This window comes from Phyllostomus discolor, chromosome 1 (assembly GCF_004126475.2).
Source record: "Phyllostomus discolor isolate MPI-MPIP mPhyDis1 chromosome 1, mPhyDis1.pri.v3, whole genome shotgun sequence".
Taxonomy (NCBI): Eukaryota; Metazoa; Chordata; class Mammalia; order Chiroptera; family Phyllostomidae; genus Phyllostomus; species Phyllostomus discolor.
Window position 1 is genome coordinate 145,946,427 of NC_040903.2, and position 17,493 is coordinate 145,963,919.

At 37.3% G+C, this 17,493-nt stretch overlaps 1 protein-coding gene across 1 annotated transcript in view; it reads left to right on the forward strand.

Moving 5' to 3' along the window:
- Positions 1-17,493, forward strand: part of SUPT16H (SPT16 homolog, facilitates chromatin remodeling subunit) — a 45,416-nt gene continuing 27,923 nt past the window's right edge. The window contains exons 1-6 of the mRNA XM_028504255.2: positions 1-239; positions 13,992-14,084; positions 15,054-15,224; positions 15,904-16,056; positions 16,567-16,713; positions 17,113-17,264. Coding sequence (XP_028360056.1) covers positions 174-239; positions 13,992-14,084; positions 15,054-15,224; positions 15,904-16,056; positions 16,567-16,713; positions 17,113-17,264 — 782 coding nt within the window. The 5' untranslated portion in view covers positions 1-173. The remainder of the gene's footprint in view (positions 240-13,991; positions 14,085-15,053; positions 15,225-15,903; positions 16,057-16,566; positions 16,714-17,112; positions 17,265-17,493) is intronic.

Below are 17,493 nucleotides of genomic sequence, written 5' to 3' on the forward strand. Positions count from 1 at the left end.
AAAAATATAATAGCAAAACCTAGCGCTGTCGGGACCCGGAAGCGGAAAGGGCGCCTTTGAGGTCGATACTTCCGGGTCACTGAGCGAGTGCGGGATTCCGGGGCCCAGAGCGGGTGGTGGAGCCGGGACCTCGCGTGATTCTCGGGACCCGAGGCGGAGCGGCGTCTGTGGCTATGGCTGTGACTCTGGATAAAGATGCTTATTACCGGAGAGTGAAGAGACTGTACAGCAACTGGCGGGTGAGACAGATCCCGTAATTTTCCCAAGGGAGCCTCTCTCTTACATCCCATAATAACCTCGTTTCTCGGCGCCCCACATTCCTTTTCCTTCGAGAATTCCCGGTTTCAGTGTCGCGCCCCTTTAGTTGCTCCAGGATCACCGCAGGCGGCCTGGAGTGCTGCCTGTAACACGGAGTCCCCCTGCCCTGCGGCCACCACCATCTTATCCGCGTGCCGGCCGCCGTCATGCATAGCAGCCACCTTTCGTAGTCTCTTCCCGCCCTGGAAGAGGCATCATCATTCCCTCCCACTTCGTGATCACGTCTTGCTGCCCGCTCCTGCAGTTCGCACACACCCACGCACTCGCTGTCCCCTTCCAGGACCTGAGTATTCCAACCAGGTCCCGCCAAAATTACAACCATCTTCGTAAAGGATGGACGGAGGGGCTTGGAGACTGTAAATTGGGCTCTTCGCATTAATTCTTTGCGGGTTTTTTGCTAGAGTTAAAGAATACTGTTCACGCGCAACCGCCTCATGTTCTAGGCCCTGCCTTGGGTAACAGAAACCTAACGCTGAAAACCTGCAGGCATTAGTAGTGCAAAAAAACGATGTGATGCATGAAACGTGATTAGTTTTCCTGCGTGGTAGTGTCTGGGGCGCGAGTACAGAAAAAGCTGTTGCAATTCCCAGTCTTTTAAAGATTGGGCAGTTTTGTTGCTTGAAAAACGTCTGCTGTTAAAATTTCTTATGATAGTAATTTGTCAGTTGAGACATTTGGTTGCATTTTGCGATGCAGCCTGAGAGCTGTCTAGCTTAAGTCTGGCCTCTGAACTCTGTCATCTAGGGAAGATAAGCGAATAAAGACTCTTTAAAACCTGAAAAACGTCCTGACAAAAATGTTCAATTCTGATTTCAGCATTGTAAGTTGCCCTTCAAATTGATCTAAAAACCAAGCTATTAAAATTGGTCATTTCCCTGCCATTTACATTAAAGTTACCTGTGCATGTTTCTTCTTTTGAGTGTAAATGCATTAGATAATTGAAAATAAAGTGGACTCTAAGTACCATTTCATGAAAAGCAAAAATAAGGACTCTATGCTACACAAGTGCTGAACATAAATTTTATTTTCAAAAAATTTTACTGGTTAATTTTTATCAAATGTTTGTATAGCTTCTTTCACTATCACATTTTAAAGTTTAAACATGATCCATGTTAAAAGTTCTGACATTTTTTAAAGAGTAATACATGCTGATGTATGGGAAATAATCAGAAGTCTCTTCCACCCATAGACCCTGAAATTATATACCTTTGATGTGGAGGTTATTTCTAGTTTCGGTGATTCAGAGTTTATCAAATTATTCATCCTCTTGAAACTATTCATGAAAGCTAAGATTTAGAGCTCAGTGTTCCCCTATGTGATAATTAAATAATAAAGCGTGAAACTAGGGAGAACTTAGGGGCCTGAAGACAAATTGGCAAACTTAATCTCAGATAAGTCTTTAAATGCATGAAAACTCATTTATTAGCCCTCATATTTTATTTCTCAAAAATCATTAAAATTTATGTTGGCTCTCCCATTTAATTAATGACATTTGAAGGGGGTATATTAGATGTTGGTTAAGACCCTGGCATTATAAAATTGAGCCAAGTCATAAAATTAGCAAAAGTTGTGTCTAATTACAAAAATCTTACTTGAATGGACTTCTTTTAATAATTAAATTTTAATAACTATGCCCAGAACTGATCTGTAGAATTACTTTCTGTATGTACCATCTTTCCAGTAGAGTACTTTCATTCTGATCCGCTTAAGTAGAGATTGCAGTTTTCTGGGATAATTTCTGGTTGACTGTCCTCTTAACTGTTTAGAAAGAGAGTGATATATATATAAGTATGTGCTATAGTATTTGTTGTTGTTGTTGTTTTTACACTTTTTCCTTTAATAAGAAAAGTAGCATTGAAGAGAACTTGAAGTTAACTATATAAGTCTCTGTTAGGACAAAAGTCGACTAACTAAAAAATTTGGGCTTTACATCACTTTATAGTCTTGGATACCTTTAAGCGTGAGTGTTTCGGAACTCTGTAGTTGCACAGGCTAACACAAGGTAGGTCATACTCTTTTCATCTACATAGAATTGTAGAAAACCAGAAAGCAACTACCATTCTCTCCACCTTTTAAAAATGACTGGAAGCTAATGCGGCTCCTAATCTCATCCTGTCTGCTAATTGAGTTTGGGTTAGGTACATATTTTTGTGGGGCTACTGCAAATAAGATATACTATCTCTTAAAATTTTCATAACATAGCCTAAAAACAGTTGCAGTATCACACAGTTTCAATTGTTTGAGTAGAAATTTCTAAAACAAATCTCATACCTGAGAAAATAGACTCAACAAAATATCAAACAGGAGACCTCATAGTGACTAGAATTTATTGTTTTATGACTCTTCCTGGATGTTTGAGTCTAGTCCAGTCCTGCCTCTTATTTTTAAATTAGAACTGCCGTGAGCAGAAAGTGTTTGCAGCATCTTTATTTCTGCATCAGGAAACCCTAGGCGGTAGTGGTGGATCATGAGAGGGGCTATGGGCTTCTCTGCTGTCCTCTTACACTTACTGGTTCTTAATTCAGGGCTTCCAAACCTTTTCATAACCTTTTTGATCTTTTTCTTTCAAATCCTCACCTGGAGATGTGTTTATTGATTTTAGAGAGGGAAGAGGAGAGAGAGAGAGAGAGACATCAATCAGTTGCCTCTTATGTGTGTCCCGACCTAGGGATTGAACCCACAACCTAGGTATGTGCCCTGGAATCCAACAGAACCTGCAACCTTTTGGTGTAAGGGATGACACTGTAACCAACTAAGCTACCTGGCCAGGGCTGTGATTACTTTTAACCAAGTAATGGGATTGGTACTGCATGGGGTACCAGAAGGGAGGTTCCACTATTCTGGGGTCTTAGTCAATTTGAAAGCTGAGGGATACAATATCCAGGCACAAATATAACTCTTTTGAGATCTACAAGTACCTATTAGGATATCCAGCTATGAGTGAATTTTGACTTCTGTCATCTGCTGTTTTCAAAAGGAATGCTGATTCAGTGCATTCATTCATGTAGCTCTACCTGTCAGGACCGAGGTAGTAGGTGGCTGCAACCTTTAAAAAAATGTATGTCCTTGGAGAAAACTAAGCTATAGTGTCAGTGCTTTCCTTGAGCGCCGCTCTCTGGCTGTTTGCTGATTTTTGTCAGGGACAAATTTTTTGCTCTGGATTGCTTTCCAAAACTAGACAGTTACCTCTGGTGGATTAGGAAATACAGGCAATTCCCATACTACTTTCAGCAAGATAATGTTCATCTCAGTTCTTTGCAGCTCCTTTATCTTTGGAGGGAGATAGGGAAAGGTTTAAAGAATGCTTTGGTCTCTTGAGTACAGAGGAGTAAAGATGGAAGTAAAATGCTTTGACAGGTTGGGATTCATTTATTCTTGCTTACTCACCTTTTACAGTCTAGTTACCAACTTTTTTATATTTATTTTGTATCCCTATTACCAAGTAGAGTCAGTGCCTGGCATGTTGTAGGCATCTAGTGAATGATGGTGATCATTTCTGAGCTTTCATGCCCCCTTTCTTGGTTTGAAAGGATTTTTGCCCAGGCTGTATTTATGATGATCATAAATCTTCCCTTTCCTGAAACTTCACCTTTTGTCCTTATGTAATTATTAATGGCACACCCTTTTATTCTCAGAATTGCCTCAGTTTGGCTGATACAGCTAGGTGGGTATTCTAGCTATAACCAGACTTCAGAATGTTTCTTCTTTTAATGCAGTACCCAGTTGGGTACTTCAAGGGAAAATGTGTGCTACAGTATTTCTCCAACTTTTATCACTCATATATTACCTTCACAATTTTTGCTGATTCCTTAACCATCTATATAATTTACCTTGCACTTAAAAAATTATTTTTTATCACGTAATACATAAGTTTTAAAAACCAAATAGTTTTGAAAGCCTTAAAGAAAAAGTCACCTCCCCCAGAAACAACCACTTTTAGTTCTTCTCTTTCATATTTTGAAGTAATATCTACTGTATATACTGCTAGTTCTTAATTTGTTGGTTTATTATGTTAACTGTTTTTGGTAAATGAGGATTTAAATTGAACGTTTTTATGCCATCACACCTATTTTAACTTCCTTATCTCCTGATACTTTTAAAATTTCTTGTTGACACATTGTTATGAAAGATTTCAAACATACAGAAAGGTGAAAGAATTTTACAGTGAATACCCATGTACCTACCACCTAGATTATACAATTAGTATTTTATTATACTTGCTTTATCACACATCTACCCCTCTTGATAAGATTTTTTCACAATTTTAGTAAAAATCAGTAGTCAGTTTACATTATTAACACTCATGTAAATAGTTTCACTGGTGAGTAATAGAACAATGACTTTTTTCCTTCTGTAGTTTTTATTTTTCCTGGTATTAATAATTGCCTCAATTTTTCTCCCTTTTGAAACACTGCTAGCCCTATTTTTTTTTCTGTAGGTTTGTCACAGTCTCATCAATCTTTTATTCTAAAATTCTCACATCTCCCTATATTTTATTGATTATGTGTTTGTTTTTTAAAAAGCACCACCACCACCTCCTCCACCCTCTCAACTTTACATTATACTGCTCTATCTGTATAGGTTGTTCTCCAGGTCCCTTGAACCTTGGGATTTTCCAATGTTGAGTCCCCTACATACTACAGCCCATGTCTTGATTTTTTTGTTTTGTTAGAGCATTTTCTTTTAAGAGATTCTTAAGGAGGGATACAGATATGTATTTCTTGATCCCTTGTGTTTCTTGGAAAATTTTATTCATCATTGCTTTTAGTTAATAATACAGTTCAGTAAGTATGGAATTCCAGGGTGAAAATCACTCAGAATTCTGCTCAGAATTGAAGCTGTTTGTCAGTCTTCAAGCTTACAGTATTACTCTTGTGAAGGCTGATATGATTCTATTTCCTGTTCCACTATATGTGGCCTGTTCTCTCTGATACATTTAGAATCATCTCTTTATTTCTTTATATTTTGAAATTTCACTAGATTGAGTTTAGAAGTAGAGGGTCCTTTTTTAGTCTTGACTTGGATCCTGTGGTGCTGGAATCTTTCTTGGATGATTTTTCCCCTTCATTTCCTGAGTGTGTTCTCTGTCTCTCTCTCTCTCTCTAAATCTGAAATGCCTGTTTAGCAAAGTTTAAACCTTTTGGCTTAAATTTGTTATCTTTTGCTTTTATTTTCTAGCCTTTTGTCTTTGACTTCAGTTACTGTTACTTAGCTTTATTTTACAACTTTTTGTTGATTTTTAATGTATCAACTGTTTTATTTTTTAAATATATCTTACTGATTATGCTATTACAGTTGTCCCATTTTTTTCTCTCTTTTATTTCCCTCCACTCCGTACCCCCCCCCCCCCACTATCATTCCTTCACCCTTTGTATATGTCCATGGGTAGTACATATAAGTTCTTTGGCTTCTCGATTTCCTATACTTCTCTTAACCTCCCTCTGTCTATTTTGTACCTACCAATTATGCTTCTTGTTCCCTCTACCTTTTCTCCCGTTCTCCCCCCTCCTGACTGCTAACCCTCCATGTGATCTCCATTTCTATTAATCTGTTCCTGTTCTGGTTGTTTGCTTAGTTCGTTTTTGTTTTTTTAGGTTTGGTTGTTGATAGTTGTGAGTTTGTTGTCATTTTACTGTTCGTAGTTTTGATCTTTTTCTTAGGTAAGTCCCTTTAACATCTCATACAGTAAGGGCTTGGTGATGATGAACTTTAACTTGATTTTATCTGGGAAGCACTTTATCTGCCCTTCTATTCTAAATGAGAGCTTTGCTGGATAGAGTAATCCTGGATGTAGGTCCTTGTCTTTCATGACTTTGAATACTTCTTTCCAGCTCCTTCCTGCCTGCAAGGTCTCTTGAGAAATCAGCTGATAGTCTTGTAGGTAACTGTCTCCTTTTCTCTTGCTGCTTTTAAGATTCTCTCCTTATCTTTAATCTTGAGCAATGTATTATGATGTACCTTGGTGTGTACTTCCTTGGGTCCAACTGTTTTTGGGCTCTGAGCTTCCTGGACTTGCTGGAAGTCTATTTCCTTTGAAGGTTAGGGAAGTTCTACTTACTTATGTTTTCAAATAACTTTCAATTTCTTGCTCTTCCTCTTCTCCTTCTGGCACCCCTTTGATTTGGATGTTGGAATGTTTAGAGTTGTCCTGCAGGTTCCTAAGCCTCTCCTCATTTTTTTTGAATTCTTGTTTCTTCATTCTGTTCTGGTTGAATGTTTATTTCTTTCTTTGGTTCCAAACTGTTGATTTGAGTCCCAGTTTCCTTCCCTTCACTGTTGGTTCCCTATACATTTCTCTTCATTTCACTTTGCATAGCCTTCACTTTTTCCTCTTATTTTGTTACCATATTCAACCATTTCTGTGACCAGTGTTTTGAACTTTGCATCTGTTGACTATCTCTTCATCACTTTGTTGTATTTTTTTTCTGGAGCTTTGATCTGTTCTTTCATTTGAGCCATATTTTTTTGTCTCGGCCTGTTACATAGTAGGGGGCAGAGCCTTAGTTATTGGCCAGGGCAGGGCAACTCATATGTCACTGTAGGGGTCTGAGAGGGAACAGTGCTGCCTGCTCCGCTCTCTGCAGATTTTCACTCAGTCACTTCCTCTGCTACCCACAAGCAAATTGGTTTCTTCTGGTGCTGATTCCCAGGTACGTGGGCTTTGTAAGTTTTAGGACACAGGTGGAAAACACAAAGCCCACAGGCCGAATCTGGCCCTCCACCTTGTTTTTTTTTCAGCCTAAGACCTTGTTTCTACCCAGCCGCTGAGCTCCTTGCCCCTAGTTAAAGAGTAGTTACATTTATATAGTCTTAAAATTACATTCGGCCTTTTGAAAGCACCCATGAGGCTTATGTGGCCCCTGGTGAAAATGAGTTTGACACCCCTGTTCTAGGACCCTTGGATCTCTCCAGTGAACTCGCCTGTGATGGTGAGAGTTTCTCCTGCTGCCGCAGCCCCCACAGATTTTTTCAGTCAGAGGTTTTGAGGCTTTATTTCTCCATGCTGGAAGCCTGCGTGGCACAGTTTGTCTTGCTCCCCAGTTGTCCCTCCCAGTTTATCTGCACTCAAATGTGGGACTGCCTGCTCCACCAGCCACCACCTTGCCAAGCATCCCCTGCACCCTGGCTGCCGGTCTCTGCCTCTCCTGCCGTTCTGGATGAATCTTTCTTTAACTCCTTGGTTGTTGGACTTCCATACAGTTCGATTTTTTGGCAGTTTTGGTTGTTTTTTGGTTTTAAATTTGTTGTCCTTCCTTTTTCTTTTGGTTGTGCAAGGAGACAAAGTGTATCTACCTATGCCTCCATCTTGGCTGGAAATGTATATCAACTATTTAAATTTCTAAGACTTCTTTTTTACTCCCTGTTTTCTTGTTTCATGGGTGTACTTCATTTATTTGTCTCATGGGGTTATTTGTATAATTTTTATTTTCCTCTGCCGTGTCTGTTTCCTTGGGTTTATTAGCTTTCTCTCTTACCTGTTGGATACCTAACAATTCAAAATGAAGCTTCCTTATACTCCTAAAGAAAAAGACATTAAGAAGCTGGTTGGAAGCTCTGCATGAATGGGACCTCAACTAGTAGGGTTCAGTCTAGAGTGAATAGGCTGGCTTACTCTATTGAGGACCCCTGAGTGTCAGTATCTGAAGTGTTTTTCTCTGAATTCAGCAAAGGTACACAGAGAAAAATCCTCTAATTCTTTTCTTTGGGTCTTTTGTTCCCAAATGTCATTCAAAATACAGACTTTTATTTAATTCCCCAACATTTAGCAATTGCCTTCTGCTGAGCCTTAATATCTGAACCTAGAGCCTTTCTGAATTGTGTTCTCCAGAGAATAAAGCAAGTCCTTTGTGAAGAGATTAGTTGTCTTTCGTTTTCCAAGAACTGGCAGGATCCATCTCTTTGGCTTTCTGACCAGATCTTCTCTTTTTATCCCTGAACTCATTCATGTACAGTAAACCCCATCCCCCTTCCTTGTTACTTGGTACTTCCTAGATTCTGAGCCCATTGTCCCTTGCCAGTGAGAAGACTTGTCAAGCACTTGCAGTGTTGCTACCCCAACTCCGCTTAGTTACTTACCACTCTCTCCTTTTCCTTTTCCAAAACTGTTCAACTCTTTAAACCTAAATATATTCAGAGAGGATACTTCACTGTAAATGGAAAATTTCGTCACTTTTCAAAAATAAAACATAGCTGTTAAGAAATAAAGATAATGTAAGCACAACTGCATCATTAAATTGTAGCAGGTGTTAAGGATTATCATTACATTACATTCTTCACGTAATCAAGTGTGACAAAAGAGAATTAAAAAGTATGTAACTTTTTTGCTCTGTGATTGAATATTTAAAGCCATATCTGGAGTCACCTAAAATCATCTCCTGTGTGGGTTGTACACTTTCAGAAAGTCTGTTCTACTGTACATACTCTGTACTGATTACGTATAATCAAGGGCTAATCTTTGACATCAATAACAGTGGTGTGCTACACAGTAAATTTTTAACAAGTGGCCATTTCAGTCTTCAGTAATATTGGCAAACGCAGCAGTTACTATGAGATTAGCACTGTCCTGAGCACTGTTTACACATTAGCACTTTATACACACTTATGGTCAAGGAGACAAACACAGAGAGGTTCGTGGTGGGGCAAGGATTCAAAACCAGGCAGTCTGGCTTTAGAGTGAGCCCTTACTTGATAGGTATTACTGTCTCTAAATACAGAATGACTTGATACCTTTTGCTTACAGTTGCTGGAAAAAAAAAAATCTGGTAAATTTAAGAAGTCATCCATACTAACATCTTACCTAAAAAGTTTGTCAAATGACCCTAAGTCTCCTTATAGATAAAAATCAACCTTCCAAAGGAATTTACTTTTATCTTTAGGACCTTAATGAAAGCATTCCCTTGTCTGATTTGTTAACTGAGAGACTTAGAAATGATAGAAAAAGTATAACTTTACCTGTTATTCTATAATTGTAGTCTAATGAAAAATACCTATTTTAAATGTAATATGTTCATTTTAATTAGAGCACCTTTTGTTTTTTCAGCCTAAATCAGTGAGAGGTCCGCCTATATATTTTTGTGGGACTTTTGGTATTTTGGTGTTTTGAATATGATGATGCATACTACACCTAAAGTTTTTTGTGAAAATAACATCATCATTGTAAGGAGGTACATACAGAAAATAGCTGCTCAGTAAATACTGTTATTCCCATCTGAAACACCTGTTTCAGCCAGACTTGAGTGTCAGGTGGGCTGGATGGACTGGAAGGTGGCAGAATGAATTTGGAGACAGAAAGGAATTGGTGGATGTTGAGAGTCTGTGCATACCAGGGGTCACTACTGCAAGGTAACTCATCTAGAGAGGGGATTACAGGAGCTGCAAGTCCAGATTTGATAAGGGCTCCAGTCTGAGTCTTGAAGACTAGCCTAAGCGGAAGAGGTCAGGTAGGAATCTGGGGCATTCTGAGCATCAGAGTTAAGCCCCAACCTCTTTGAATAGCCAGGCTGGCATTTGAAGATGGCTGTAGAGCTGGTCCTGGGACAAAAGGCTGCTGTGCTAGTCTTGGCACTTCATTTTTGAACTGGTCCCCTCCACTCCAGCATTTCAAAACAAATTGTAGATATTTAATCACAATATGGAAGTAATATGTAAGTTTCATAAACATTATTTAAAATCTTCCAGAGTTTAAGAAGACTTTTTAAATGTAATCTGTATAAGGCATTTATACACTGCAGAAGGTTTGAAAATACAAAATATTACCAGTGCATATATGAACAGAACAACAAATCAGTGTTTCTGTCTTTCCCCGTTTCTTCTTTCTCTCTCAACTCAATAAATAAAAAATTCTTTAAAAAGACAATACTATTCCTGATTTTGTTGTCAAAATATTTGGTTTTATTGTAATCTTTTACATTGACTTATATTTTAAGAAAAAATTTATCCAATCATTATCTTTAGATACCCTAAATTCTGGTGTTATTAGAGTACATCAGTTTTTGTAAAGAATCAACCAAAAATATTCTACGAAATGGTCGGAGCAGCTGGGTTTCAAGAGGAATTAGAATTCATCCTCTTACCTTTTTAATCAGCAGTGAAAAACTAGGCATTTTTATGAGTTGAAATCATTGAGACTTACTGGGTTTGTTTTCCCTGTCATAAAAAAGCTGAATATGTGTGTCTTTTTTTTCTCTCCCTATTTTTAATTGCTTTAAGATTACTTTGGATGATTTTCCCATATTATTAATGATTAAGTTACATGATTGTACTCTGTATTTTTCAAAAATGTATTACTGTGTATTTTGACTTTGTTGAAAAATTTTGACCCAACCAAGGTTATAAGTGTCAAAAAAATAGTAAAAGAGACCTTTTGGTTAGAATTGGTATCTAGAACACATAAGCATAGATATATTTTTATATCTAGAACACATAAGCATTAAATATTAGGGAATGCCTGTTATTAATTTTGAGACATTATCAAGGTAACAATAATACTATTGACATAAAATCCATGTTTATTAAAGCATTGGAGTGTACATAGCAAAAATTGGGGGAGGAGAGAATTTTGATGCCAAAGTTAATGTGGATAAAAATATGTCATGGGAATCATATAGCACAGTGGTTCTCAAACTCTTGGATATCTGGACGCTTTACATTGTTATTCTTAAATTATTCAGGACCCCAAAGAGCCTTTCTTTGCATAGGTTATATCAAGTGTGTAGAGAAAGTCTGCCCTTATATACATGCAACTAGAAAGGGAGGGATATTTAATAGCCTTTGAAATGATTATCAGTATTCTTTATTACTCCACTAAAACTCACGAAGTGGTAACCTCTTAAAAGATAGTTGTAGTGTGGAATCTGAAACCACAGCAATACTTTTTTCATATTTAAGTTTTTGGTCTGTATTGCACCTTGGATTCTTTACCCATGGATGATGACTTTGTGACATCAGGTAGTGCTTATTTGGAAAGTATTGGTTTCCTTAGTTGTACAGATCTTCTAAATGTTATACATCTCATTTATAGTATAGAAGAATCATACATGTTAATATCACTACTGGTCTCATCAGAAAAGTCAAGTAAGGAAGCTGTCAAGTTCACAGTGGTGGGTACAAATTTTTAATATTTGCTTGAAAGCTCAAATTTTATCATTGACAAACACATATGTCATTTATTTTCCTTGAAGTAACAGACTCACTTCGTTTACTTTCAAGAAAATGTATGCCAGATACCCAGGTCTGTTAAATGGCTAGTTCAGCTTTTTACTCAAATAATTGTATAAGTGCTCTTCCTTGAGAAGCTGTCGTACTTCAGTGTGCATAGAGCAGTGCTTTGTACTTCCCACATCTTTATACAGAACATTTGTAAAAAAAAAATGCATATACTCAACGGTTGGAATTTCAGGATATTAATCATTTTTACTGCATCAAGGATGTTCTTTAGTGAAATTGGCTTTTTTCCCTTTCTTTCCATGAGCATGTTTTAGTGAAAAATTAGTCTGGTGCCACTGCCTTGATTCATGATAAGAAACTACCAGTTTTAACTACTAGTTAATAACTAAATAGTACTAAACTACTAGTAATAGTTAAACAGATGATAAAATTTTACCTACATGAAGAAAGACATTTTCTCACTGATAACGGTGAGATACATACAGTTTCTATGTAGTAACTTCTTTGGGTTATATGTTACAATGTGGAGAAATTCAGTGGAACCCTTAGTTGCTATTATTTGGATTCTTTGGCAACCAGAACTCTTAATATGTGGAGAGGAGCCCTGGCTGGTATGGCTCAGTGGATTGAGTGCCAGCCTGAGAACCAAAGGGTCACCAGTTTGATTCCCACTTAGGGCACATGCTTGGGTTGCAGGCCAGGTCCCCAATAGGAAGCGCTTGAGAGGCAACTACACATTGATGTTTCTCTCCTTTTTCTCCCTCCTCCCCTTCTCTCTAAAAAATAAATATATATGAGAATTTTTAAATGTGGAGAGCAGTCTTATGGAAATGTTTTTCTTGACTTCATAAAAGTCTGAGATTTGACTTTATAACCAACAAATGATTACTAGTCCTTTGGTCTTATATTGCTGTTCAAAAGTAGTTAATGCTTAGAGGACTCACATTTAAACTGCAATTTCAAAACTTATACAAAGCTGCAGTCAGCAAAACAACATGGTACTACTATAAGGATAGACATGTAGATCTCTAGAACAGAATGAGAATCCAGAAATAAACCCTCACATTTACATCATTTGATTTTTGATTGTGGTGCCAAGACAGTTCAGTGGGGAGAGAATAGTCTATTCAACTTAAGGTGCTGAAAAAACTACTTATCCACGTGCAACAGAATGAAGTTAAGCCCCTTCCTCACATCATACACAAAATTAACTCAAGATGAATCATAAATGTGAGTATAAGAGTTAAAACTATAAAACTGTTATAGAATAAAGTATAATATATGTAAATCTTTATGTCCTTGGGTTGGGTAAAGCCTTAGATATGACAGCAAAAGCTTAAGAAAATAATTTGGATTTCTTCAAAATTAAAACTTTTGCTTCAAAGGACATCATTAAGAAAGTGAAAACTATCTGATAAGAGATGTATTTAGAATATAAGAAGAACTCTTGCAACTGAATAATAAAGCAATAACCAAGTTACAGAATGGGCAAAAGACCTGAATAGGCACCTTTCCAAAAAAGTATACAGTGATCAGTAAGCACGTGAAAAGGTGCCAAACATCATTATCCATCAGGGAAATGCAGCTCAAAACTACAGTGAGATACTATAATACTTCACCCTATTGGGTAGCCATAATAAAAAAGGCAACAATGTTAGCATGTGGAGAAGCTGGAAATATTAAAGGTTGCTATTGGGAATGCAAAATGGTGTAGTCAGTTTGGAAAACAATCTGGTGATTCCTTAAAAAGTTAAACATAGAGCCCTGACCAGTGTGGCTCAGTTGGTTGGGCATTGTCCTGCAAGCAAAAATTCGTCAGTTTGATTCCCAGTCAGGGCACATGCCTGGACTTCAGGCCAGGTCCTTGGTTGGGGGCATGTGAGAGGCAACAGATGTTTCTCTCCCTCCCTAAATAAATAAAAATTTACAAAAAAGTTAAACATAGTGTTGCCGTGAAACCCAGCAATTCCTCACTTAGGCATATACTCATGAGAAATAAGTCCATATAGAAACTTACATGAGTGTTCACAGAAGCATTATTTATAATTGCCAAAAAATGGAAATAACCCAAATGTGCAGCTGTTGATGAATGGATACAATGTGGTATGTACATAAAATAAAATGTTTTGGTAATAAATAGGAAGTACTGAAACTTGCTACAACATGAATGAACCGTGAGAGCATGTTAAGTAAAAGAAGCCAGACACAAAGGCAGCATGTTTTTTTATTCCATTTATATGAAGTGTCCAGAATAGACAGGACCATAGAGACAAATTAGTTGTTGCCTAGGGCTAGGGGAGATGGATAATGATTTCAATGGGTTTGTTTGGGGAGGGGGAAAATGTTCTAGGTTGTGGCGATAGTTGCATAGAGTAATTAATGATTGTGAGGTTATCAAGTAAACATGTACCTTAAACTTGGAATTTCTTTTAGGAAAACTGAAGTCTCTTCCTATTTTGCTAGTGTAAAAAGAAAATGATCAAATTACCTAACTCTTTATTTTTCAGAAAGGAGAAGATGAGTATGCTAATGTTGATGCCATTGTTGTATCTGTGGGTGTTGATGAAGAAATTGTTTATGCCAAGTCAACTGCCTTACAGGTGAGGGGTTACAACAATTCTTAGTCCTGACAGCCTTTGAATCCTCAGTTGCAGTGTTCAGTAGAGTAGCCGCTAACCACATTCAAAAGTTAATTCCTCAGTCCCAAGTTTCAGGTACTCTGTATTGTTTACCATATTGGAGCAGATATAGGATATTTTCATCTTCACAAAAAGTTTGGTAGACAGTACTGATTTAGAACATAAGGAAAAGTAGTACATAAACTGGGATGGATTTAACTGTATACCAAAAGAATCTAAACAGTGGGTTACACAAATTTTTTCTTTTTCTCTTTGATAATCTTCAGGGATCTAATTGTATTTTCCATGTCTCTCTAACATTCATAGAGTTTAGCCATTGTGCTCACGGTACAAAAATTGCTAGAGCTCCAGTCATTACACTTGCATTCCCAGCAAAAAGAATGGAGAAAGGGAAGAAAATTAGAATCATTCCCTTTTTAAGGAGACTTGCTTGAAAAGAGCCACAGAATACTTCCGCTTATAACTTTACTGGTCAAAATTTTATCTGTCGGCCATACTTAGTTGTAAGAAAGGATGGGAAATAAGTCTTCATGCTGAGCAGTATATCCAGCTAAAAATCCCATCTTTCTGAGAGAGAAGAAAGAACTGGTGCACAACTACAATCTTTGGCAGAGGTAGAATGCACAGTTCTCTAGGCTGCCTTCTGTTCTAGACAGCAAGACAGTTTCTGTAAACACATTGTCTAAGTGATTTGATGGTCTATGTTATGAAATAATTCAAACACATAAAAGTTGATAAAACAATAATACTTAACTCCCATTTACCCATCATTTAATTTCAATAAATTGTTAGCTGGGTAATCTCGTCCACATCCAGGTGCCCCCACCCCAAATTATTTTGAAGTTAATTCCACATAGTCTTATAAATATTTCTGTATGAGTACATTATATTTTTTTCTGTAAATACTATTGTCATTGTCTTTCCCTATAGACATGGCTCTTTGGTTACGAACTAACGGATACTATCATGGTCTTCTGTGATGACAAAATCATTTTTATGGCCAGCAAGAAAAAAGTGGAGTTCTTAAAACAGATTGCCAACACCAAGGGCAATGAGAATGCTAACGGAGCCCCTGCCATCACACTGCTGATTCGAGAAAAGGTTAGAGCTAATAAAGAATGTTGTAAATGTGAAGAAATGTTTAAAAGTGATAAACAGAAATGCCTTCTAGGAATTTAAAAGAATGTGAGGGGAAGATTTTAGCTGATGGTGGCTATAATTACAAAGTTTTGTCGCATCTTCATTGTTAGGAAGAAAACAGTTCAATAACCCTATCAATTTTGTGGCGAAACAAATAGATTATGAAATTCTGGTGCATACTAACTTAATCTGTCCATTATCAAGGATGCTGTCAGCGTAATATTTGTTTCCATTTGAGTACCTTAATTGGAACAAATAACTAAATGTCTGTAAGGAAATTTAGACATACCTCAGTCCCGGTTTTTACTAAATGTGAAATGTGATTTTTTTTTTGTCATACTGCTCACCTGCCAGAAGTTTTTTTTCTCAGAATATTGTTTATCTATGTGTTTGAGTTTCTTAGCTGCTCTTGGTGGCGCGGAATGTTGTCAGCTTGTGGCGCTGCCTTAAGCATATTAAAATATCCAAAGACATTTTGTGTGTTACAGTCTACCCCAAAGAAGTAGGTAGGGCATAAGGGTAGAATTTATTCTTTATAGGGTTAGAATATGTGTTTTTGCCTGTTTGTTACTGGCAGAACATAGATGTCTAATTCTAAAACCAATTGACAAACCCCTCTTCTTCCCCCTGACATTGGTAGAATGAAAGCAATAAGAGCAGCTTTGACAAAATGATTGAAGCCATTAAAGAAAGCAAGAATGGCAAGAAGATTGGAGTGTTCAGCAAAGACAAATTCCCTGGAGAGTTCATGAAGAGCTGGAATGACTGCCTCAACAAAGAGGGCTTTGACAAAGTAAGAACATTCCTGGAAACAAGCAAATTGACAGTTGAGAAGGCGAAAGCGTGATGGGCTTCCATTAACAGATAGTGCAGAGAATATGGGAAAACTACATTCATTCACATTTCCATTTTTCACTCCTTTTAGCTGAGCAGTAAGCCAGTTGTACTTCTCAGTCAGGAGTGAGGCATTCAGGAGATGGTTCAGCTACTTGGAAAAGTCTTGTCCCCAAAATGTTATTTTTTCCTCAATCTCCTGCCTTTCTTCGGCCTTTATAAAAACCTCTAGAGAGGAATATTTACATTAAAAATGGTACATTAGTTTAATGCCTCTTAAAATATTCACAATGACCTGGTAAAGAGCTACATCTGATGTTTATTCAATCCAAGAAAAGAATATTTAGTTGTTCTGCAAACTACTGATTGTTTGCTAAGTAACTTAATATTACTTACAACATTCACACTGAGAGAGGCATTTCTTTCTCAAGTCTGTATTTGCATGTTAGAAGCTCTTATCACTTTGCAGATAGATATCAGTGCAGTGGTGGCCTATACCATTGCTGTGAAGGAAGACGGGGAGCTCAACCTAATGAAGAAAGCAGCCAGCATCACCTCTGAGGTCTTCAACAAATTCTTCAAGGAAAGAGTCATGGAAATAGTTGATGCAGATGAGGTAAATGGAGAGGGAAAAGTTTACCATTTTAATGAAGCAGAAATGAGTCCCTACCATGTAGTGTTTTGGTATGTGTTCAGCTTCCTTTGAAATTAATTAAGCCATTGACAATTAAGTTGGTAACGTGTCATTGTACCACAGCTTCTCTTTTAAAATAACTATAAACCAGTGCTACAGTCTCTTGAGGTTGCCTGGTATTTTACTTGAGAATTGTTTAAATAGCTGTGAATTCCATATGCTATTCTCTAAATTTACTTTAGATGTATACCAGTATATTCTCTGGTGCATAAGTCATTTCATAAGACTTTTATAGCATCTTAAATGATACTAAGATGAATCGAAGCACCCCTTTTTGCCACCCTCTAGTAAGTGTTGTTTCATTTCTGGGTATACTTACAGAAAGTTCGACACAGTAAACTGGCTGAGTCTGTGGAAAAGGCCATCGAAGAGAAAAAATACCTAGCTGGGGCAGACCCCTCTACTGTGGAAATGTGTTATCCTCCTATCATTCAGAGTGGAGGCAACTATAATCTCAAGTTCAGTGTAGTGAGGTAAGTATGAGAACCTCAAAATAAAACAACAGCCAGAGTATTTCAGCCTTTATCTTATTTTTCCTTTGACTCATTCTGGAATTCAGAAAAGTTGGAGGAGAAAGAATAACTATTAGTCTACCTTGTGCATTGTCTTCTTGTCTTACTCCATGCATATTTCTATTTTATTTCACATAGTACTCATTTCTTGAGTATTTGATAGTAAGCATTTTTCCAGGTGATTAAAAAG